The sequence below is a fragment of the Vidua macroura genome, chromosome 6 (genome assembly GCF_024509145.1).
Source record: "Vidua macroura isolate BioBank_ID:100142 chromosome 6, ASM2450914v1, whole genome shotgun sequence".
Classification (NCBI taxonomy): domain Eukaryota; kingdom Metazoa; phylum Chordata; class Aves; order Passeriformes; family Viduidae; genus Vidua; species Vidua macroura.
Genome location: NC_071576.1, coordinates 997521 through 1020880, shown reverse-complemented (window position 1 = coordinate 1020880; position 23360 = coordinate 997521). Strand labels below are relative to the sequence as shown.

At 49.5% G+C, this 23360-nt stretch overlaps 1 protein-coding gene across 4 annotated transcripts in view; it reads right to left on the bottom strand.

Annotated features, from left to right (window-relative positions):
- Window positions 1-23360, bottom strand: part of TOGARAM1 (TOG array regulator of axonemal microtubules 1) — a 35343-nt gene that overhangs the window by 3318 nt on the left and 8665 nt on the right. For 3 of the 4 annotated variants that reach the window (XM_053979487.1, XM_053979489.1, XM_053979490.1), the window contains 16 exons: window positions 22115-22680; window positions 20679-20911; window positions 18679-18779; window positions 18005-18085; window positions 17580-17743; window positions 16580-16754; window positions 16310-16444; window positions 13493-13637; window positions 12068-12173; window positions 11492-11727; window positions 8664-8822; window positions 7553-7679; window positions 7293-7411; window positions 3479-3668; window positions 1073-1292; window positions 708-794 (listed from right to left, as the gene is read on the bottom strand). In XM_053979487.1, the coding sequence (XP_053835462.1) occupies window positions 708-794; window positions 1073-1292; window positions 3479-3668; window positions 7293-7411; window positions 7553-7679; window positions 8664-8822; window positions 11492-11727; window positions 12068-12173; window positions 13493-13637; window positions 16310-16444; window positions 16580-16754; window positions 17580-17743; window positions 18005-18085; window positions 18679-18779; window positions 20679-20911; window positions 22115-22680 (2844 nt within the window). The remainder of the gene's footprint in view (window positions 1-707; window positions 795-1072; window positions 1293-3478; window positions 3669-7292; window positions 7412-7552; window positions 7680-8663; window positions 8823-11491; window positions 11728-12067; window positions 12174-13492; window positions 13638-16309; window positions 16445-16579; window positions 16755-17579; window positions 17744-18004; window positions 18086-18678; window positions 18780-20678; window positions 20912-22114; window positions 22681-23360) is intronic. The other variant, XM_053979488.1, reaches the window with a different exon arrangement.

The following is a 23360-nucleotide window of genomic DNA, read 5'->3' as shown; positions in this document are numbered from 1 at the left end:
GTGTTACTGAGTTCCATTTCACACAGGACCACTCTGAAAGTGAGCCAAGGAAATGTTTGGTTCAAGCATATTTCCCATAAAGACATTCCTTGTTCATTTAAAGCATGGAAATTCAGCTTTTCTCAAGGAATTCCTGCCTGGGAGGGTGGGGATGGAATTCCCAGAGCAGCTGTGGCTGCCCCTGGATCCCTGGCAGTGCCCAAGGCCAGGCTGGACACTGGGGCTGGAGCAGCCTGGGACAGTGGGAGGTGTCCCTGTCCATCCAGGGGTGGGATGGGTGGGATTTGAGGTCCCTTCCAACTCAAACCAGTCTGGGATTCCTGGTAAGAGCATGAGGGAATGAGCACTGGGAGAGGGAATGCAATGCCATGCTGAAATTATTATATGCTTAAGGTATTTACAAATGTTAATCCTATTTAAATAGATGAGGTATTTAAATTTAAACGAAATCCTTAATATATTTATAAATATTTATAAATTCCAGGTTGTTATAGATCTTCCATCTGACTGTATAACCCTAATGCTAATGCTAATCCTTTGTTTTGTCAGCAATAGCTCCAATTTCCATTAAAGAGCTGAAATGTGACAACTGCTGCACAACCTCCTGAGGCAGAAGGGAAGGTACAGACCCACCTCCACCTTGCAATTAATTTCCCTAATTAAGGGAACCCAACCAACCAAACAAGCAAAGGAAAAGAGCACTTTACCAGCCAGCTTTTCTGTCAGGTCCTGCTTTGCTTTCCCACTCAGGAACTGGGCTTTTGTGCAGAATGGCTGCAGGAGCAGGGAGGTGTCTAAAGGCAAAGAGCAAAACACATTAAATTCCTAAGTGGAAATGAAGTTTTCTGGAAATAAACACAATATGGGAACAGGTAAATAAGAAAATGCTATGGAAAAATAACCAAAGCACTACTGAACAGTATTAAGGTGACTTGTGTGGTGTGAATAAACCAAAATATTTTTACACAGTGTAGCAATGCTGTGAAACTCTTGGAAAGAGTAACACTTTCAATTTACAACTTAATCACCACAATTAAAACAGTTTCAAATTAAGAGAAAATAAATTGCTTGCCTAAGTGTTGACATAGAGCCTGGATAACGTTTGTGGCAGCTGCATAAATCCCTGGATTTTTGGAGTTGAGGTTGTTGTCCACTATGGCAGGAATTAACATGTTGATCACAGGTGATAAATTGTCTTTGAGCAGTGGAATCATCTTGTGCATGGCCTCCAAAGCCACCTGGTTCACTTTGCTGTTGGAGTCGTGTAGGCGAGGCTTGAAAGCATCAAAGATCTGGAAAAGCATGCAGGCAGCACTCAGGGAACTGGAATCAATAAAGCTCATCACCTGCTTTACTGCTACCCTCTAATTGTCCACCTTGGCAAATGATGGCTCTGCTATCTCCAGGGGCTGGAAATAGATGTTCCGTGTGAAAAATGTGTATTTCATGATTGGCTTTTCACAAATATTACAATGAATATTATATGTGTAATGTTAGGAAGTTATGCTGTATTAATTCTCTTGAGTAGTGTGTTAAATATATTTTTAGGTTATAACACAATGTTAAAATAGAAACTCTGCAATGTAAGATACTTCTTAACTAGCTCAAGAAAGAGATGAGATAATCAAGAAACTCCTCACACAGAGATAACAGCCACAGAGCACATAAAGAGTTACAGCCTCCTTATCAGAAAAGACAAATATTCTTCCATGGAACCACCAGGATTAAGGGGAGGAAGTTGACAAAAACCAGAAAAATTCTTAATTTCCAAGGAATTTATGCACCATGTATGAGATGTATGAATGTGCAACAGGCTGCTGCTTTTAAGGGTTATTCCGTTGTTAACAAAACATGTTTTTTGGCAGCTCAGTGCCCAAAAACATCCTGACATCCAGAATTCTTTGCTTTTTATTGTCTTGTAATTGTCCTAACTCTAAATTTTTTTTACTCTGACTGTATTACTATTTTAATAACCGTTTTATTATTATTAAACTTTTAAAAATTCTAAAAACCAGTGACTGGTGTTTTTCACATTCTGTGAGGTCCCTTCTGACCCAAACCACTCTGAAATTCTGGGATTTTGGGATATGCAAATACCTGGGATGATTTTTTGAGCAAGTCAAGGCAGATTTGCTATTTTAACCCTGTGCATTAATCTGATCTGAAGCCCTGCAGTGCAATGGGCTCCAGGCACAGTAACTCTCACTGTGACCCAGATCTCCTATGAGCCAGTATTTTGAGGGAAACATGGATCTGTTCAGCAAGGGGAATGTCTGAGAGGTTTCAAACCCATCCACAGATTGGATACCAGGAGGTTCCACAGCAGAATTCCATCATTCCACACAAAGATGTGGCACTGCTGGAGGACAAGCTTGGGTTTCCTTTCATTGTATCTGTCTTTAATTTACAGCTGCTGGACGTTTCTTTCTCCTACAGAACCTCCTTTCCTACTGGACAGGATCCTCATCCTGAGCTTTAGCACAATAAATTTAGCATAATACTTTCCTCACCTTCTCCCACACAAAAACTTGTAACTCTGCTTCAGAGACAGTTTTACAGTTCTTCATTAATCCTTTCTGCTTTTGTCACAACTATTCCCTATTTTGATATTTACCCAAGAGCGGTGTGAAAAACAGCACAAGGATTCCAGAAATCATGGAATCACAGACTGGTTTCCACGGGAAGAGGTGTTAAAGCCCATCCCATTCCACCCCCTGCCATCATCAGGGACACTTTCCACTATCCCAGGGTGCTCCAAGCCTCATCCAACCTGGCCTTGGACACTTCCAGGGATGGGACAGACACAGCTTCTCAGGGCAGTGGTTCAGAAGTGGCCTGTGTGAAAAATTCCTCCTGTTCCCTTGCTTTCCTCCCTTAGTGACTCACATAGACCCCCCCTGCTCCTCAATGCTCTCTGTCAATCATCCTTATTCCAAGGAGGATCCAAGACTTTTCTCAGAAAACTTGGTGATCCTGATGCCTTGTGCAGGCTGCCCTGGAGCAGAGGCTGGATGGAGTCACAGAATAAAGCAGGGATTTATTCAAAGGATCTCCTCCATGGATCCACCTTGGGCAGCACCAGAGCCCAGCCAGGGCTGCAGCCAAGAGGAACCAAAATGGTCCCAAAATGCACGAGCGCTCCCGGGGGCTCTCACTGGGATCAGCTCTGCTCCATTTGCACCTTGCAGTTCATTGTCCCATTCCAGCTTTAGCCCAGGCACTCCCATCCTGCTTGTTTTTCTCTCTCCAGCCCACGCTGTTTGTGCTCCTGGGCCTGAGCTTTGGATCATTTGTCCTTGGTGCCCAGCTGGAGCAGGAATTGTTTTGTCTCCCTGCTCTGTGCACAGAGCTCAGCATCCCATAATACGGAGCCCAGACCCACACACTAAAGCAGCACAGAATGTGAAAATAGAAAAGCCAAACCTGAGGCATCGACCCAGCCCTGAGCCCTTTGGATCCCAGCCCTCCCCAGCGTTACCCTGACGATGTTGGCCAGCACCAGGCCTGGGCTGCTCTCCGTGTCCAGCAGCAGCTGCCGCACGCCCCCGATGCGCTCCCGGAAATCTTTGGCGTTCAGGAGCCCCACGATGTCCCTGACATATTCCTCACTCTCCAGGGCACTGCGAGGAGCTGCTCTCCTTGGGGCTTCGTGGGCCTCCGTGCTGTCCCTGTGGGAAAGGGAAATGTTATTCCGTGAGTTGGAGCAGGAGGCTCATCCCACACGTTCTCTTCCCTTCTAAGTGCAAGAAGTGAACACAAAGTTTCACCTTAAACGTGGTGAATTAAAAATAAATCACCTAATAGTAATTGTTGTTCCCAAAGTCTTATATCCACTCTGCTCCAAATGCAGCTGGTTTTGTGACCAGGATCAAATGGGAACTTCCCTTACATCAGTGGGTCACAACCTCCCCAAACTTACTGTAGTTTAATTCTTTATTCCCAAAGTACTTTAAAGACTGACCCCAGACCAGTTGTGACCTCAGCAACACTCCATGCTGAGGTGAAAACCCAACAGTTCTTCCTAAAATATTTCAAAATAAATTTCCTGTGGCACCTGATCTCATTAGAGAGTCATGGGAAGAATTCTAAAACCTGTGGAATCACCTCTCTGCCCAGGTATTTACAGAACATCCAAGCAGTCATTACCTCACTCCTAATTTCTGAACACAAGGCCTGGATGGAGAATGGAATAAACAATCAAAATTTATCAGTAAATGTAGAACCAGTTATTATTTTGAACTGTGGAGGGCGTGTTAAAGAAATCTGAAGAGACACTGCAGTCACAGCCCTCTCAACTCCGTGTTCTTGGATGCAGTTTTTGGCTTGCTTTAAATCTGGGGATGCTTCTTTTCCAGTTCATTCAATCACAAACCATGGAATGGTTTGGGTTGGAAGGGACTTAAATCCCACCCAGTGCCAGCCCTGCCATGGCAGGGACACCTCCCACTGTCCCAGGCTGCTCCAGCCCCAGTGTCCAACCTGGCCTTGGGCACTGCCAGGGATCCAGGGGCAGCCCCAGCTGCTCTGGGCACCTGTGCCAGGCCTGCCCACCCTGCCAGAAAGGATACAGTGAAGTGTCCTGGGGTGATCCTTAGTGTTTCTGTATTCCAGATCTAGCTCAGCCAGGGACACTCTGTGTGTGTGGTGCTGTCCTGGGGGTTTGTAAAATCCCCCCAACCCAGGCACTTTGTGGGATTTGTCTGTGTGGTGTTGGCTTTGCAGTTGCTTGGTCTTTGCTCAGGCAGAGGTTCTTTTTCCTTCCCTTTTTGGGTTCCCTTTTCATTTTTGTTTTTTCCCTCAGCTTGGAGGGATGGCAGTGATTGGGTTTGAGCTGCCTAACTTAAGGATGAATTTCTGTGAGTGCTTGTTCACAGCTGAGAAATCCCAGCAGGAGCAGAGCAGCCCCACTCCAGATCACTGTGGGCAGCACCAGCCAGGGAGAGACAACCCTGAGTGTCCCCAGCCCTGGTGCTTGGCCCTGCCCTGCTGTGGGGCGGAGGCTGACCCTGGGTGAGCTGCCAGGCCTTTGTCTGCTGCTGGAACTGCTCCATGAGGCTTCCCAAGAGGGATCTGACACCAGCTTGTCCCTTTGTCCGAAAGCCCGAGGCCATCCCTGATAACAATGGGTATTTCCTGCATTTTGAGTCTCTTCTTTTTCCTGGGGAGTTCATGAGATTTAGCACTTTGCTATCCACATTTTTTTCCCCTGCCTGTTTGCATTCTGTTAACAAACTGTTCTTTTTTTCACTCATAGCTCATTCCTTATTGGCAGAAAGGGATTGATTGGAATCAAGGAGGGGTTGCTCATTTCAGAGTGCCCACCTCCTTAAGCTGTCTCAAAGCAGGACAAGGTGACAGTGCTGAGGAGGCCCCAGCACAGAACCAGCCAGCAGAACAGACACACTCTCCTCACTGATGGCACCAGCAGGAAATGGGAAGCAGCTGTATGGGACCCTCCATGGGGACTCATGGAAGCTGCTGAAGGACAAGGTGGATCCAGTCAGGCTGCAGAGCTGAAAGCCTCCAGCTGGCTCTGGACATCCCTGAGCAAGGGAGGTGGCCAACTGTGGCAAGCACATTTCTCTCTCTCTCAGGGTTTTTTATTGAGGTGCACAGAGAGAAATGAAAGAGAAAACAATTTCTATTTCTGCTCTTTGTTTTTCTCTTTCATTTCTCTCTGTGCACCTCAATAAAAAATCCTGAGAGAGAGAGAAATGTGCTTGTCACAGCCAACACTCTCCCTGTGCACTGGCTGGCGGATGGTGCTCTGTGGGAGTGGCTGGAAAGGTGGGAAAAGGGCAGTTGGCAGCACAGAACATCCCTGGCCAGGCAGAGGGGCTGACAGTGAACGTCCATCCTGTGCCTGAGAGTTGGGCTAGTGAGGAGCATCACAGCAACAAACAGCTGGATCAGGCTGCAAGAGTGAAGTGTCATGGGGAGATCTGCACTGCAAACAAGGGAGAGTTACTTCCAGCTTGGTGGGGCCTCAGGTCATTGGGGAGGAGGTGCCACCTCTATGGGGGCACGAGACCAAGGGGTCACTGTATCCCGGGTAATCCATGACTGCATCCATGAAACATCAGCTGCCATCAAGGCCAAGTGGGACAAACCCTGCAGTCCGGGCTCTCAGGAGAACTATGGGGAGGCCCTGTGGTGCACACAGGTGCAGGATGGTAGGAAAGACTGTGTGGATTAATCCTGCCTCGAGCAAAGCCAATCCCATCCGTGGGGCTGTCTCTGCTCAGGGGCCTGGCTGCACCCGGTGGGTGATGCAGAAATGTCTTGTGTACATCAGGGGGATTGATTTGGGTGAGAAGAGCCTGTAGTGTTGGAATGCCTGGGCAGCCCTGGCTGCTGAATGTCACTGCCACTGCATGATTTAACTGCCATGGGCTGCTCCAGTCCTACCAGAACTACCTGGGATATCCTGGAGGGGCAGTGACCGCTGAAATAATTGTACTTGTGTGTAAATATATATGTGTGTGTGTATATATATGTATAATGTCTAGATATGTGTGTTTAAAGTTCAAATGTACTCATCTGGACATCAATCAGATGATATGGAAGAAGGGGTGGAATGTCCTGGGGTTATCCATAATGTCATTGTGTTCATATCTATCTGAGCCCAAAAATTGCTGCTGTATATCCAAAACCTAAAAAAGGTCAATATAAAACCTGTAAGAAGATAAAACAAAACTAAAAGTGGTCAGAGTATGATCCAAACCCTCCAGCATTCCCAGCCAGGGTCAAACTAAGTCCTTGGTGTCCTCAGTTGGGTACAAATGAGTAATTTGTGCTGTGGCTCCAACCAGGAATGGTTTTTTCATGAGTCTGAACAGCAACATCTGGGATGATGCTGACATGGATCCACTGGATCTACATCCCAGAGCAGCTGTGGCTGCCCCTGGATCCCTGAAGTGTCCCAGGCCTGGCTGGACAGGGCTTGGAGCAGCCTGGGACAGTGGGAGGTGTCCCTGCCATGGCAGGGTGGCACTGGGTGGGCTTTGAGGCCCTTCCAACCCAAACCATTCCATGATTCTGTGATCCATACTGTGAATCCCACGTGGTTTGTGTACTGTGTGTATTTCATAGATGGTCAGTAGACAAATTAACTTCAAAATGCCAAAACCATTTTAATATAACTGGTTACTCTATTTAAGAGTTTCTCTGGAACAGGCCAAGACTTTCCTTTTCCTTGAGGGATGTTTAACTTCCCCAGCTTTTTAATTCCCCTGTTTCTGTGCTCCCTCCTTGGCCAGGTTCCTCACAGGATAAGCACTGGAGCTCATTACCTGTCCGGGATGATGGGAGCATCTCTGCAAGTAGAGGATGACCTCAAATGTCCAACATTTCCAGTCTGGGAACGCCTCCCTTTGGCTGAGGGTGTATCCAAGGGCATCTCCCCCAGGCCCTGCACAAAGGTACAGCAGGAATTCATGGAACGAGGGAACCACAGGGAATTTTTGTGGCTGCGCTGCTGGAATTGTCTACACCCAACAGCCCCCAGGACACCTCCACCTGCCCCAGGTGCTACAAGAGCTTTCCCACACACCTTCTCTCGTAGGCTGCCAACAGTTTCCTTGATGTAAGGCAAATCCTTGGCTGGCACAAACTTCTCCAGGGTTTTATCCAAGTCAGGATGATCCATCATGCTGAAGAGCATCCTCCGCCCGTAGTACCTGCAGGGAGAGCACCAGGACATCCAGGAACAGGGACTGCCTTTGTCACTCTGTCACCTGGCTTTGTCATTCCGGGTGTGTGATTCCAAAATGGAAAGGGAGATTGTGCCCAGGGAAGGGAAAGGAGCTGGGAAGGGGCTGGAGAATTCCTGAGGGAGCTGGGAAGGGGCTGGAGAATTCCTGAGGGAGCTGGGAAGGGGCTGAGCCTGGAGCAAAGGAGGCTCAGGGGGGCCCTTGTGGCTCTGCACAGCTCCTGCCAGGAGGGGACAGCCGGGGGGGTCGGGCTCTGCTCCAGGGAACAGGGACAGGAGGAGAGGGAACGGCCTCAGGTTGGGCCAGGGCAGGCTCAGGGTGGGCAGCAGCAGGAATTTCCCCATGGAAAGGGGGCTCAGGCCTTGGCACTGCCCAGGGAGTTTGGAGTGCCCAGTCACTGTTATTGGAGGTCTTTTCCAACCTCAGTGGTTCCATGACTCTAAGATTGCTGACCCCCCTTTCCGTCCTCCCCCAGAGGATGTGCTCAAGGATCACTTTAATTAACTGACCAAATTAATGAGAACAGCCTTCCAGTTCTGCTGGCTGTAACCAGGGTGGTCCAGCCCTGTCAGCCTGAGACACGGATCAGCCCCAGGTGTGGATTCCAGAGCCAGCATTCCCTGTGTGGCTCCATCACCTCTTTGCCCAGCACAGCACATCCTGTGAGCCCCTCTCCTCCAGCCAGGCTGTGTGGGAGGTATCCAGCTGATTCCTGCCACAGGCACTATCCCAACAGTGCTGGGATAACAGCTGCACTCAAGGGTTTGTTTGGAAGGGACCTTCAATCCCATCCCCTCCCACCTGTGCCACGGGCAGGGACACTTTCCACTAGCCCAGGGTGCTCCAGGCCTCTTCCAACCCTTACTGCTCCCCAGGGCCTCTTCCCCGGGAGCCGAGCCTGTCCCGAGGGCACAGCCCAGAGGCAGGGGGCTGTCCCCAGGGAACACTCACCGTGTTTGCTGCGAGCTGTCCTGGGCAAACCTGGCAATGGCAGGGAGCAGCCGCTCAGCCACGGGCCGGCCGCCGGCCAGGACGCGCTCGGGGCCCATGCGCTCCACGATGTCCCCCAGGTGCTGGGCTGTGCACCTCCTCACGGCCGAGTGCAGGTGGCTGGGGAGGGAAACAGGCCTGAGGGACAGCCCCTGCAGGGGCTGCTCACAGCACCCACCCCCCTGCCAGCCAGACTAAGCCCTGCAACCTCGGCGTCCCCGGGGGCTGCGCTGGAAGGCGCCGCCAGGCACATCCCCAGGGACACCTTCCACTACAACTGTTCTTGTTGGATACAGGCAGGGGGGGGTTTAGAATTTCAGTTCTAGCTTTCCTTCAGGTAATTTTATTTTGCAAAGTGTATGAGTGTTCTTTCAATGAGCCCTATGAAAAACCAGTTCCTGTGCTCAGAGACACATCCTGGGCACTTGGTATCACTGTAAAATTGACTAAAGCAGCGTTCAATCGACTTCTAAAGATCCTGCAGGAGTCTCCTGATCCCTGCTTTGTACAAAATAAACACCTGTGCTGATGCAAAGGAGAGAACAGCCAGAATCAGCCTTCAAACTCGTGCACCAAATGACCCTTTTATCTAAATCCTGCTGATCCCACTTGTGCCCAAGAACAAAATCCTGCAAACTCTAATGTCTCCAATTTTATATTTGGATTAAAAATGCTACTTGGAGGACAATTTCTAACTCCTGCTGCACTTTCAAGGGGAAAACAAGAACTGAGAGGCTGAGAGACCTCACTCCATGAAGCAAACAAGGCCCTGCTCATGGAAACAGCTGGAAAACATTTGTGTGCACACAACACCTTGGAGGTAAACACAGTCCCATAAGAATCGGGATTTTAAAATTCCTGAAGTAAAATCACTCTCAGCTCTATCCCTGGAATCATGCTCTTGGATCATGAATCCACTCACAGAATCCCAGAGAAGGGACTTAAAGCTCATCTTGTTCCAACCCCTGCCATGGGCAGGGACACCTCCCACTTGTTTTATATAATAACAAGAATTATTCTTGTTGGTAAAGTCAAACCCGACTTTGGAGCTGATGAAGAATCAGTATTTCTGTCTAGTCAGGGTTGCCAGCATGAGAGTCATGATCACAGAGGGCTTGACAGGAGCTGAGCAGAAGCCAGGTACATTTTAAGAGGTCTCATGAATTGTCAGTGACACCATAATTGAAGGATTAATGTGTGGTGAATTTAAGCAACTCAGCTCAACTTAGAGAGAACATCCCTTGTGGAATTACAGTTGTGTCAAACAATCCTTTTCAGTTCCTGCTGAGACACAAATTTCCCCTTTGAAGGACAATTCCATATTGCTGGTCACAGCCTCTGGAGCTGGAGCTGCTCTGTGCCCCAGGAGCTTTCCTGCTGACATGGCCAGAGCTTCCTGAAGCCAGGCCTAGAAAAGCTGCACCTTTGGGCCATGCCCTGATGTGTTATCCACTAAAAACACCCTGTACTCCATAAATTAGGAAAGTCTGAGCTGTGAACAGATTAATCTGTGCCCAAAGGCTGTATTCAGCTTCATTCTCATGCCTTAGATAGCAGAAAACCTACAAACTCACAAACTGGAGGGGGGCAAATCCCTACAGAAAACCCCTCAGCAGGTGAGTTTGAATCTGCCAGGGAAAGTGGGGACATCTGACAGGGACAGCTCTGACCAGGAGGGCCAGGGGGCTCTGAGGCCAAGAAGGGAGAACCCAAACAGGGCACTTGCCCTTGCTGCTGAATGAAAGCCGTGGGCAGTTACTGAAGTCACAAAGTCATGGAATCAGCCTGGTTTGGGCTGGGAGGGACCATAAATCCACGGGCAGGGACACCTTCCCCTATCCCCAGCCTGGCCTTGGACACTTCCAGGGGTGGGACATCCATCCCAAGTCAGTCTGAATCCCAGTATTTCATAAAGAATGGAAATCCCAAGGCTGATTTTTGCCTTTCAGTTTAAAGAGCAGGAAACTGCAGTAGAGCTGTCAGGAGACAGAATCCATGTATCCCCCAACAACCAGCTGCCCAGGAAACAAAAGAAAACATTTTCAGTCAAGACTAACTCTGAGGATTGGAGCTGTGCAGGAAATCTGTGGAGAGATTTTGAATGGAGCACCTGAAATGTGTCATGAAGGGAAATGGAGCCTGAGAAATGTCACCAAAGGGTGGCAGAGAGGAGGGGAAGCACCCAGCTCAGATGTGGTGAGCAGTGAACGAGGATGGAAAAGGAAAACAGACTGAACAGGGCCAGGGAAAGAATGGAATTGACTCCAGGAAAGAATGGCCACAGCACTGAGAAGGAAATCAAAATGCAGACACAAAGGCTCAGCCTAGAGAGGAGGAATCAAGCAAGATAGATGCAGCTAGAGAACTGTAAGTTATAAATCAGTTTTCTAAATAAAGAGGGGTGCTGAAAACTGGCCAAGGCAGGAACTGACTGCAGAGCAAAGGAGGAAAAGAAAGAACATTATGTCAGCTTTACCAGGCAAAGCAAAACAAGCTCCCCAAGAATATACAGTAACAGCAAATAAAATCACTGAAGTGGTGCAAAACAGCCAGAAAATACACCAAGCTCCAAAATCAACAGCCAACCTCTTACACAATACACAGAAAGGAACAGAGGGGCTTTAATTCAATTTATGCCAACAAATGTTGCCCTGGGTAGAAGTTTAGCACAGCTGATTTACTGGTTTTCAAATTTCTGTCTACTGTACTCTGATTCGATGTTAAAAAGCCTACATTTGATAAATTTATTCTATTCACAATATTCTTTATAAAGTCTTTATAGGAATTACCTTTGCCCTCCATTTATAAGAGAACAAAGTGCACGTGCTGGAGTCACATTATTAACCATGGCCTTCAGTGCCTTGTCTACCTCTTCCCTTATAAAAGTGTTGGATTCCCCAGCTTTGTGCAAAAGGACTTTTACTGCATTATCTAGTTCTTGATCCATGCTCTTTTTCAGGTGGGTGAACAAATCCCCTAAACAGACCACAGCAGCTCGAGAAACACCTGAGCGTAAATTCTTGACCTGCACACAGGAAAAACCCAAAAAACAATGAATAATGTTTATCAGAGAGACTTTAAAATAAATATTCATGTTTGCCCTTTGTCATTTTTAAGTAACGTTACAAGCAACTGAGAAACACATTTCTAACTTGATTCACAATGGGTGAGAATTAAAATACACACTCATAAAAATGTTATAAAGTTAAAATCTACATTTTCTCAGCCTCTGAGTCTCAAATCATCCTTGAGACAGTCCAGTTGAGGAAAACTCACCAGAGGTGAGCATAAATCACTTCAGAGAGCTGTAAAATACATATATACACACAGAGAGCCAGTGGAATATTCTGATAGGAAAATTTAACCTCTTGAGCCACAGCCAGAGTTGTTTCGTGGAGCTTTGCAGTCAGAATAGGGGCATGGTAGGCAGACAAGCACCTGACAAAGTTCAGACCTTCAATTTTCTTCTCCCTGTGTGAAAAAATAATATTTAAATTCCATCCATTTGTCAAGCTTCATTAAAATATTCAACGAAATCTGAAATTCTAAGGAACCAAATAGCAAACAAATTAGTAAAATAAAGCAATGAGAAATACTCCCAGAATGGTTTGGGTTCAAAAGGACCTCAAAGCCCACCCAGTGCCACCCCTGCCATGGCAGGGACACCTCCCACTGTCCCAGTGTCCAGCCTGGCCTTGGGCACTGCCAGGGATCCAGGGGCAGCCTCAGCTGCTCTGGGCACCTGTGCCAGGGCCTGCCCACCCTGCCAGCCAAGAAATAATGCAGGAAACTCCTTCCAGGCAAATCTGTCTTTTCCTGTGGGACTGTTCCAGCACTGCAGCCTCTCAGCAGAGTCCCACGGTTCTGTTCACAGCTGGCACCAGTGGCACTTAGAGGATCTATTTCCTCCCCAGACTGAAGGCAGCAGCTCCCTAAGCACATCCCAAGTCGGGGAGCACCGAAGAGATGCTTTTATTCCACACAAAGCACCAAGGATGAGCTGTTAATGCCACAGAGAGCACCTAAAGGAGCTGCTGATTCCACACAGAGCACCAAGGCTGGGCTGCTGATTCCACACAGAGAATCAAGGCTGGGCTGATAATTCCACACAGAGCACCAGGAAGGTGTTGGTGGTGCCTCTCCAGCCCTTCAACTCAGACTCTCCAAGCCTCTGAAAGCCCAGTTCCCAGCCCTAATTTACAATGCTTATTTAATCTCAGACTTGACTGAACCCCCCTGTTGGATTTAGTCCTTTTGTGACCCAGAGATGGGTGAACTGAGAGGTGCTTTAAAAATTTTATTTTTAAAATCATTTATTTTTAAACCACTTACATAGCATGTATTTGTTTCCAAAAAAACACATACCATGTAAACCATGTGTCAAGCTTTAAAAATTCTCTACAAATCCATTTCCCACCCTCTGCCATTTTTCTCCTCTCTCACTCAGTCTCCCTCGCTATTTTTGCTGTTTTGCTGTGTTTTACAGCAAGCTCTCAGAATCACAGAATCACAGAACAATGAGGTTGGAAGAGACCTCCAAGATCATCAAGTCCAACCCATGCCCTGACAGCTCAGCTAGACTATAGACAAGTGCCACGTCCAGTCTTTTTTTAAACACATCCAGAGATGGGGATTCCACCACCTCCCTGGGAAGACAATTCCAGAACTTTATTATTCTTTGGGTGAAAAGTTTTTTCCTGATATCCAACCCGTACCTTCCCTAGCTTGAGGCCGCGTCCCCTGGTTGTGTCACCCCTGCCCTGCCCGCCCTGCCCAGCCCCGTCACGCACCAGTCGTGGTCAGCCAGCAGCGCCAGCGCCGCTGCCAGCGCGGGCTCGGGCCGGGGGAAGGGCAGCAGCTCGGCGGGGTCCAGCACCTCGGGGCTCTGCGTCACCGGCGGCTCCCGGCAGCGGCCCCGCGGCGGGCACGGCTCCTCTGGGGACAGGGACACCCGTCAGGGATGGGGACACGCCGGCAGGGACAGGGACAGGGACAGGGATAGGGACAGGGACACACTGTCAGGGACAGGGACAGGGATAGGGACAGGGACACGCTGTCAGGAACAGGGACAGGGATAGGGACAGGGACACACTGTCAGGGACAGGGACAGGGATAGGGACAGGGACACACTGTCAGGGACAGGGACACCCATCAGGGACAGGGACACGCCGGCAGGGACAGGGACGGGGACAGGGACACGCTGGCAGGGACAGGGACGGGGACAGGGACACCCATCAGGGACAGGGACACGCCGGCAGGGACAGGGACGGGGACAGGGACACGCTGGCAGGGACAGGGACAGGGACAGGGACACGCTGGCAGGGACAGGGACAGGGACATGCCGGCAGGGACGGGGACAGGGACACCCGTCAGGGACAGGGACAGGGACAGGGACAGCCGTCAGGGACAGGGACAGGGATATGCCGTCAGGGACAGGGGACACACTGTTAGGGACAGGGGCAGGGGACACGTTGTCAGTGACAAGGACAGGGGACACACCATCAGAGACACGGGACACACCACCAGTGACATGGGACACAGGACACACCACCGGTGACACAGGACACAGGACACACCATCAGTGACATTGACAAAGGACACACCATCAGTGACACTGACACAGGACACACCACCAGTGACATGGGACACAGGACACACCACCAGTGACACTGACACAGGACACACCATCAGTGACATTGACACAGGACACACCACCAGTGACATGGGACACAGGACACACCACCAGTGACACAGGACACACCATCAGTGACACTGACACAGGACACACCACCAGTGACATGGGACACAGGACACACCACCGGTGACACTGACACAGGACACACCATCAGTGACATGGGACACAGGACACACCACCAGTGACACTGACACAGGACACACCACCGGTGACACTGACACAGGACACACCATCAGTGACACAGGACACACCATCAGTGACACGGGACACACCATCAGTGACATTGACACAGGACACACCATCAGTGACACTGACACAGGACACACCACCAGTGACATGGGACACAGGACACACCACCAGTGACATGGGACACACCATCAGTGACATTGACACAGGACACACCATCAGTGACACAGGACACACCATCAGTGACACTGACACAGGACACACCACCAGTGACATGGGACACAGGACACACCATCAGTGACACAGGACACACCATCAGTGACATTGACACAGGACACACCATCAGTGACACAGGACACACCATCAGTGACACTGACACAGGACACACCATCAGTGACACAGGACACACCATCAGTGACACTGACACAGGACACACCATCAGTGACACAGGACACACCATCAGTGACACTGACACAGGACACACCATCAGTGACACAGGACACACCACCGGTGACACTGACACAGGACACACCACCAGTGACACTGACACACCATCAGTGACACAGGACACACCACTGGTGGCTGTGCCAGCTGCAGCCAGCCACGGAACGAGACGGAGGCACCAAGTGCTGCTCCAGGGAACGGGGCTCGCACGGGGCACACAGTGCAGAGTCTGGGCTGCAGGGAGCTGAAATCCATCCCTGGGCAGGGAACCCTTCCACTGCTGCCTTCAGTTTGAGCTCTCATGTTTGCCAGGCTCTGCACTGCTCTGGTGTGTGACTCTGAACTGCACACACAGGGCCAGCAGCTCTCCTCACAGCCCAGGCACACACAGCAATCCTTCTCCAGCCCAGAACCAAGGACAGCGCTGCAGCTCCAGCCCCAAAAGTGCAACCAGCAGGGAATGGAGGAGAGCAGCCTGGCAGGGTGGGACTGCAGCACCTGGAGCTGGGATTGGGCACTGAACCCCAGGGTGGAAAGGGACCAAAGCTTATAAAAGTGTGGAAACTCCTGAGCCAGGGTCCATCTTGGGTGCAGCCCTGGCCGGGCTCCTGCACTGCCCAAGGTGTGTCCTGGGAGGGCTTTTAATAAATCCCTGCTTTGTCCTTCAGCTCTGCCCAGCCTCTGCTCCAGGGAGCCTCAGGCATCACCACCATGCCAGGCCAAGCCCTGGCCTTGGACACATCCAGGGATCCAGGGGCAGCCTCAATCAGAGTTTCATTCATGTAAATTCAATTTGGCACACAACCTTCACTTTTAAGAGTCACAAACACAAAGGTAGTGGTTGTTTAATGTAAAAACAGATGCACAGTGTGCTAATAACATCATAAACCTTGAAGAGACACTAGACAAATTCTGGCCACCTTCGAGCACCATCAGCAGGAGCTTCTACTCTTAGCATTTTCCTACTGGTTATTTTAAAGGCAATTCAGTGCCAAAAGGGATTCTGGGGACAGGAGGGAGTCAGTTTGCTGTTAATGCATTGTATCATTTCAGATCCTGATCAAACTAAAACCCTCTGATGTCTCATGAATCTCCCTAACAGATTCTAGATGAAAAATGATCAACTGAATCCCCAATGAGGAATTAAATCCCCTCCAGCCCCAGCCCCACAGAACTGATCTTCCAGAGCACCTCAGGACTGTCCACTGCACAAATAAATTGTATTTTGGAACTGTCCCACTCCACTGCACAAATATTTCAAGAGTTTACTGTCCCAGCTTACCAGAATCTAGCAAGGATGAACACTTTGACCTCTTCAAACTGGACGTTCTTTTCAGGGAAGGGTTCAAGGCCACATTTTCTAAGGACAAAGATCCATTTCTTGGTGATGTCAATAAATCCCCACAGAGATTAAACCCTAGGAAAGAAGGAAATGTCCAAAGGACAATAAAACCAATCAGAACCAAGTTAAAACCCAGTATTACCAGCCCCAATTTCCATTTCAGCAGCATTGAACAGAGAATATTCATTTAAGACAAACTCTCATCCTCACTTTCTGCTGTGAGTTTTTCTGGTTCACTCATACTCAGTCTAATCCTTTCCCAAGGGAATTCTTCCTTCCCTTCCACATCTTTGCCTTCCTGCTGCTCTTTATGGCTGTGTTCTTTGTCTTCTTTCCTCTTCCTCCTCAGCTTCTCCTGAGCAGATTTTGACAAGGTCACTTTTATCTGCAAAAAAAAAAAAAATCATGCGTAAGTTACCCCAGAATTGATTCCCCACTTCCTGATGCTGGCCAAGGTCAGCATGGAAAAGCAGGATTTTCCCTGATCTGACCCTTCTCTCTCCTGTGTTTATGACACCTTTTGTGGCGTGGAAAACTCAGCAAATAAATTTAATCCAGATAAATTTAAGTTCAGTTTAATAAATTTAATCAATTTACTCATTTGATTCTGATCCTGCCAAGGGTTCACATGTTCCAGGGAAATCAGAAAATTAAGACACTGTTGATCATTAACTTCAAGTATCAGTATTCTTCAAATGTTATTTTGAAGGCTTGCAGAAAGAGTTCCATTTCAATGTTTTTTGACTTTGTATCACATTTCACTCAGACAAATCTTGCTCCATTTACATTTGCAAATAGTTTTTAACAAATAGCACCACTCCTCAGACCAGATTATGGCCAAATATTCAGGAAGGTTTTAAAGAAAAACTTCTGATTGGAACTGGATTAATTCATCCCTGGGGAAAACCAGACCTGCTCAACCCAGCCAATCCCTCCTTCCACATCTGCTTGTGCTGTGGGAGTCAGGGAGGGCATTTCCCAGCTCCACTCCTTCCTGCAGCCCTTCTCCAGGGATCTGAGCACGGCGGGAAGCTCCTGGCACGTCCATTTGCCATCCAGGTGGCACCAAAAGAAAAGCAGGAGCAGCAGCTCCAAGGCTTTGGCTGTTCCAGTCAAACTCCTGCTGCCCCAAAACAGACTGTGACTGAGCAGGGCTGGCTTCACCCCCACACCCCCAGGGTGAGAAGGCACCAGGCTGTGCAGTTCTTACCTCTCCTTCATCCCCTGCATGGGAATGGCAATGGGAAGGGCTGTCCTGCTGGAAGCTTCTCCCTGGGGCTGCCTCTGCCCCCTCCCTGGCACCCTGGGCATCCCCATTGGCCACACAGGGCATGGACTGGCTGGGAGCTGGGGCAGGAGGGCTCCCAAAAACACCTGGAGGGCAGAACACGAGGTCACAGACTGCTTTGGGATGGAAGGGACATCAAACCATCTCATTCCAGAGGTGCCACCACTGTCTATCCAGGAACTGCAACACTTTCAGACATAATTCTTTGTACTCCCATTGAACTGGGGATTGTGAATGATCTAAAACACTGTACAGATCTTTTTGTTCTTTTCCCACTCTACAAAGGCACATTTTCCCTCATTTCATAACTCAAAGAGACACAGGGGATGATTTGGGGTCTGTAGTACCTTTGCCAACAACAGCAACGTCTTCAGATGTGAAACCCAGATCGTTCTTTGGTGCAAAACCAGGCACTGACTCTGCAGGGCCTGAAAGCACAAAGAGCACTCGCTGTCAGTCATGTTGGTCATGCTTTGGGATGTCTTTCATCCTCCTAAATGTCACCCCACATCTGAACTGATCCCTTTCCTGAACCAGGGTGTTGCCAGGTTACTGAAGGCAGCAGGATCTGAAGGATGTTCACATCCCACTGACAGGAGCCTGGAGCCAGGCTGGGAATGCTCCCCTGGAGAGGAGAGGGCTCCAGGGAGAGCTCAGAGCCCCTTGCAGGGCCTGGAGGGGCTCCAGGAGAGCTGGAGAGGGACTGGGGACAAGGCATGGAGGGACACAGCTCCTGCAGCTCCTTTCCTCCATCCAGTAGAACCAAAACTGATTAAACACCAATAATCCCCCAGAGTTCAGGGGCCTGTACTGCCCTGGGAGGGTGAAACACACCAGCAGCACTTCACCTCAATTCCCACAGGAAATGAGCTGCTTGCAACTCCTCACCTGAGCACCCTGAAATGCCAGTTTGGCCCCAGAGCAGCTGGAAGTTCCCTTTGTTAAGAGCTGGGGGATGTGGGCTCACTGCCCACAGCAAGGGGCACTCTGGTCCCTCAGGTGAGTACTGACAGGAACATACCTGTGCTGGGGGGATGCTCTGCCCCCTCTGTGTCTCTGGGCCTTGCTGGAGATACTTTTGCAGGATGGGATTTGCTGCCAAGTGCTGGAAAAGTGTCTGACCTGTTCAGATAAACACATTTTACAGGTGCAATTCTGCACAACAGTCAAAGTCCAGCCAAAAACAACAACAGATTTCAGTTTCTCCATGGCAAAACGATTTCCACTATTTCCAGTATTCCCACAAATGTTCACACTGAGCAGGAACAGAATTCAGTGGGAATTATTTGATGAGCAGGTCCATTGTGAAGAACACCCTCAAGAAAACCCTTATGAGGAAACCTTACACTAGGACTAAATTTAGGATACACCCATAAAGTAAAGAATTGTTTGGCCTGGGGATTGATGGTGCTGGCTCCAACCTGGCCAAGGAGAGTGACCAAATCCTCCTGCCACAACAGGGATGAGCTATTCCCAGCTCAGTGGCCAGCAGAGACGTTCACCAGGAAAATGCTCTTATCTACAAGAACAACTTCTAAATGATTCAAAATTTCAAATGATTCTCTGGATATGAAAGATGGAACCCAGAGCCAGTGCAATACCCACAACTAAAGACTCTTTTAAGCTCCAAGGTGAGCCCCATGCTCCAGGAATGTCCCTAATTCCTGTACCCCACCACCCATGGCAGTTTATCAGCAGACAAACAAAACCCTTCCCAAAGCAAACACCCCAAAACCCCCACTCCTGCTGCCCAGCCACAGATTTTGGCAACAGGCAATGCCAGTTTGTGCCAGTGCTCACAAACCCCCTGAGCTGATCCCTGGCATCTTTCTGAGCATTCCAAGGCTTTCAGTGTCACCTGGGATGGACTCAGGGTGCCTGCCAGGTGTCCCCTCTCCTCCTGGCTGGTTCAGAACTCCTCTGGCTGAGGAGGCAGTGAAATACCAAGCACTGGATAATGGACATGGCAATGTTGTACAGAGCATGGCTCAGCCCAAACCAGCACACCCAGGCTTCCACTTCACTTCTGAAGGATTTCAGCATTTGAATGTGGGATTTTAAAGATTATTTTTAAAAATGTGATTCAGCAGTAATGCACACAGGGAAGGGATGTGAATATAAATTAGTTCTGGGCTGCACAACTGAAAAACTTCTGTTTGTGAATCACTGCGGGCTCCTTCTGCCTCAAATCCCTTTGGTTTTTACGTTCCCTGTTTTGCTTTCTGTTGTTAATGCAGTTCTGTGTCAGTTCTATGGAAGATTCCCTGCTCATGACAGGGCTGGAATTAGGTGATTTTTCAGGCCCCTTCCAACCCAAACCATTCTGGGATTCTCTGAGTCTATAAAAGATGCTTTTAGTACACACAAAAATATCTTCAGAGCAGAGCTACTAAGAGCTTCATCATGGGCTCTTAGAGCAGAGAGGAGATTTTGGACTGGAAAATTTGCAAAATTCCTCAAAACTCTCTTTATTTCATTAAACAATAGCTTATACTGCTCAAAACCAACTGGGTTGCTGCCCTTTCCAATCAGAGCAGCATTTGTCACCACCCAATTTCTATTTAGAAGAGCTCTGGGAAGGCATTTTAAATTCACAATTATCTCTCAGGAATAAATGGAACCAGCTCTTGATCCACATTAAGAAACATCTGCATTGTCTTCCTCTTCTCAATAAACCCAATTCAATTTCCAGGCCGTAGTAACCCAAACTTATCCTTCCTCCTCACTCCCCTGTTCAGCTCTGGCAATGTTCCTGCAGTGCCAGGGAATGTCTTTATCAAATATTTACTGCCCCTGGCACTGCCTCCCTGCCCTGGCCTACTGCAGCTTCACATTAGAAGCCAGAAAAAAATAGAATAATGTCATTTAGCAGCTCTTGTCTTTTTAGAGAGGAACATAATCCACATAGAAAGTGAATCATTAAGCAAGCAATCCTACATAAAACACGCAGCAGTTAACGTCATGATTTAACGACGGCTGTGCGGGGGTTTCCAGGCTGAGGTGACACCAGGTGACACTCACATCACTCTCCTCCTGGGGGGCAGCGTGGCCACGGGGGAGCCCAGGGACCCCTGGCTGGAAATTCCACTCTCGCCGGTGGAGGCGGCGCCGGGGGAGGAGCCCTGGGAGGGGCAGTCCCCGGAGAATTCCAGTTTCACGGCGGAGTCGGGGCTCTCCAGCTCGGCGATGCTGCTGCTCAGCTTTGCCCTCTTCTTGGCCGCGCTGCTCCGCAGGGACCTCAGGGAATTCTGCATCTGGACAGCGGGGAAAAGTGACAGGGGGCACTCAGTGCAGAGGGAAAAAGCTTTCTTCAGGCAAATAAAGTCTGTTTCTGAGGGTTCAGCTCAGTCCGTGGCCCTGCCGGGCAGTGTGATCAGCACACACACGGTTTTGGGGGAATTACAATGATCCCTCTCCTGCTTTCACACAGAATCACTGGGCTGGAAGAGACCTTCGAGATCATGGAGTCCAACCCAGCCCCAACAGCTGAACTCAACCCTGGCACCCAGTGCCACATCCAGGCTTTGTTAAACACCCCCAGGGATGGTGACTGCACCACCTCCTGGGCAGAACATCCCAGAACTTTAGCACCTTTTCCATAAAGAACTTTTTTCTGATATCCAACGTGAATTTCCCTTGGCACAGCTTAGGGCTGTGTCCTCTGGCTCTGTCAGTGCTGCCTGGTTTATTTCACAGGAATAATTATCCTGCAAGCAAACACAGCGCCACAGCAGCGCTGTAGCCCAGCTCCCCTCTCCAGAGCACGGGGACAGATTCCTGCTGGAACACACCAACTGCTCCTGCTTGGATTAAAGGAGGGGTTTGATGGCTGCCAGCACACGCACTGGGACCTCAGGTTTCTCCCAGCAAATCTGCACTTACTAAAAACAGAACCATGGCTTGGAAAGGACCTTAAGGATCATCCCATCCCACCCCTGCCATGGCAGGGACACTCCCACTGTCCCAGGCTGCTCCAGCCCCAGTGTCCAACCTGGCCTTGGGCACTGCCAGGGATCCAGGGGCAGCCACAGCTGCTCTGGCAATTCATCCCAGACCCTCCCTGCCAGGAGTTCCTTCCCAGTATCCCATCTAAACCTCCTCTAAATCACGCAATCAGTGCCCAGCAAGCAGAGATCCTACTCTAACGAGCAGGAAAATCTGTAATTATTAGAGTTTCGTGCTGCAGCATTCTCCCCTCTTTTTGCTGAATATCTGTCACGTTAGAAATTCCTCCTCTGTTTAACACCTCAGGTTCCTTTCAGTGGGAACCAGAGGGTGGGAGGTACAGACAGAAAGGCAAAGCCAGGAAGTCACAGAATCCCAGACGGGTTTGGGATGGAAGGAACCTGGAAGTTCACCTTGTCCCACGGGCGGGGACACCTTCCACCACCCAAACCCTTGAATGCTTCCAAGGACGGGGAGCCCTGTTAAAAGTGCATTTATCCCACTTCACCCACCTCTTCTTGGTCCACCTCCTCAGGCTCCAGGTGCAGCTCTGCCAGCCCTGCTGCCAGCTCCGTGCCCTCCCTGCTGCCGGGGGGCTCCCGGGGGCTGGGCAGGTGCGGGATGGGGGGCACGGGCCGGGCCCCCCGCAGCCCCTGCGGCCCCGGGGCTCTGCCCAGGGCAGCCCTCAGCTGCAGGGAATGCTTCTCCAGCTGCAGGGAATGCTTCTCCAGCTGCAGGGAATGCTTCTCCAGCTGCAGGGGGGGCTTCTCCAGCTGCAGGGAATGCTTCTCCAGCTGCAGGGAATGCTTCTCCAGCTGCAGGGGGGGCTTCTCCAGCTGCAGGGAATGCTTCTCCAGCTGCAGGGGGGGCTTCTCCAGCTGCAGGGGGGGCTTCTCCAGCTGCAGGGAATGCTTCTCCAGCTGCAGGGGGGGCTTCTCCAGCTGCAGGGAATGCTTCTCCAGCTGCAGGGAATGCTTCTCCAGCTGCAGGGGGGGCTTCTCCAGCTGCAGGGAATGCTTCTCCAGCTGCAGGGGGGGCTTCTCCAGCTGCAGGGGGGGCTTCTCCAGTGGGCTGTCCCCTGGAACACACAGGGACACTGTCAGGGACAGCGCCAGGACAAACTTCACCTCTCACTTCTGTATCTACAAAACTCCTCCTGCCACGGAATGAGTGTTAAAAACACATTTGTGCAGGCTCAGGTATCGGTTTATTCCAATTTTAGTGTCTCCTTCCTTTAGGAGAATATAAATGAGTGTTTCATGCATGTGCACACTAACATAGAATCAAAATATCCTCAGCTGGCAGGGACACCAAAGTCCATGCACATGCCCTTAGTGCCTTTAAAAAGTAATTAACTTTCTTAATTAAGAGAAAAGCACTCATCCCCAAACTTCCATGGAAGGTGCTGTAACAACAAAGGTACTCCAAAGAACCACAAAAAATCAAAATGTGTATGGAAAACATGTGGTAAGTGATAAATACAATAACAAATAATAAATACAATAATAAAGCAAGCAATAAATACATCTACAAGGCAGAGCCACATTCCAGGGGCAGGAAATTCCCAAAGCAATCAGCTGGAAATTTTCTATATATGCACAAAAATATGGGTCTCAGTGAAGATGAAATTTCAAACAGATTTCTTTAATCAGTGCAAAATTTTGTGTGGAAACTGTTACTTTGTCTCAGAAACCTGCTGAGTGCTTAGGAAGCAGTTTGACCTCAACAGAGAATAAAGGTATTTTTACCCACGGGGTT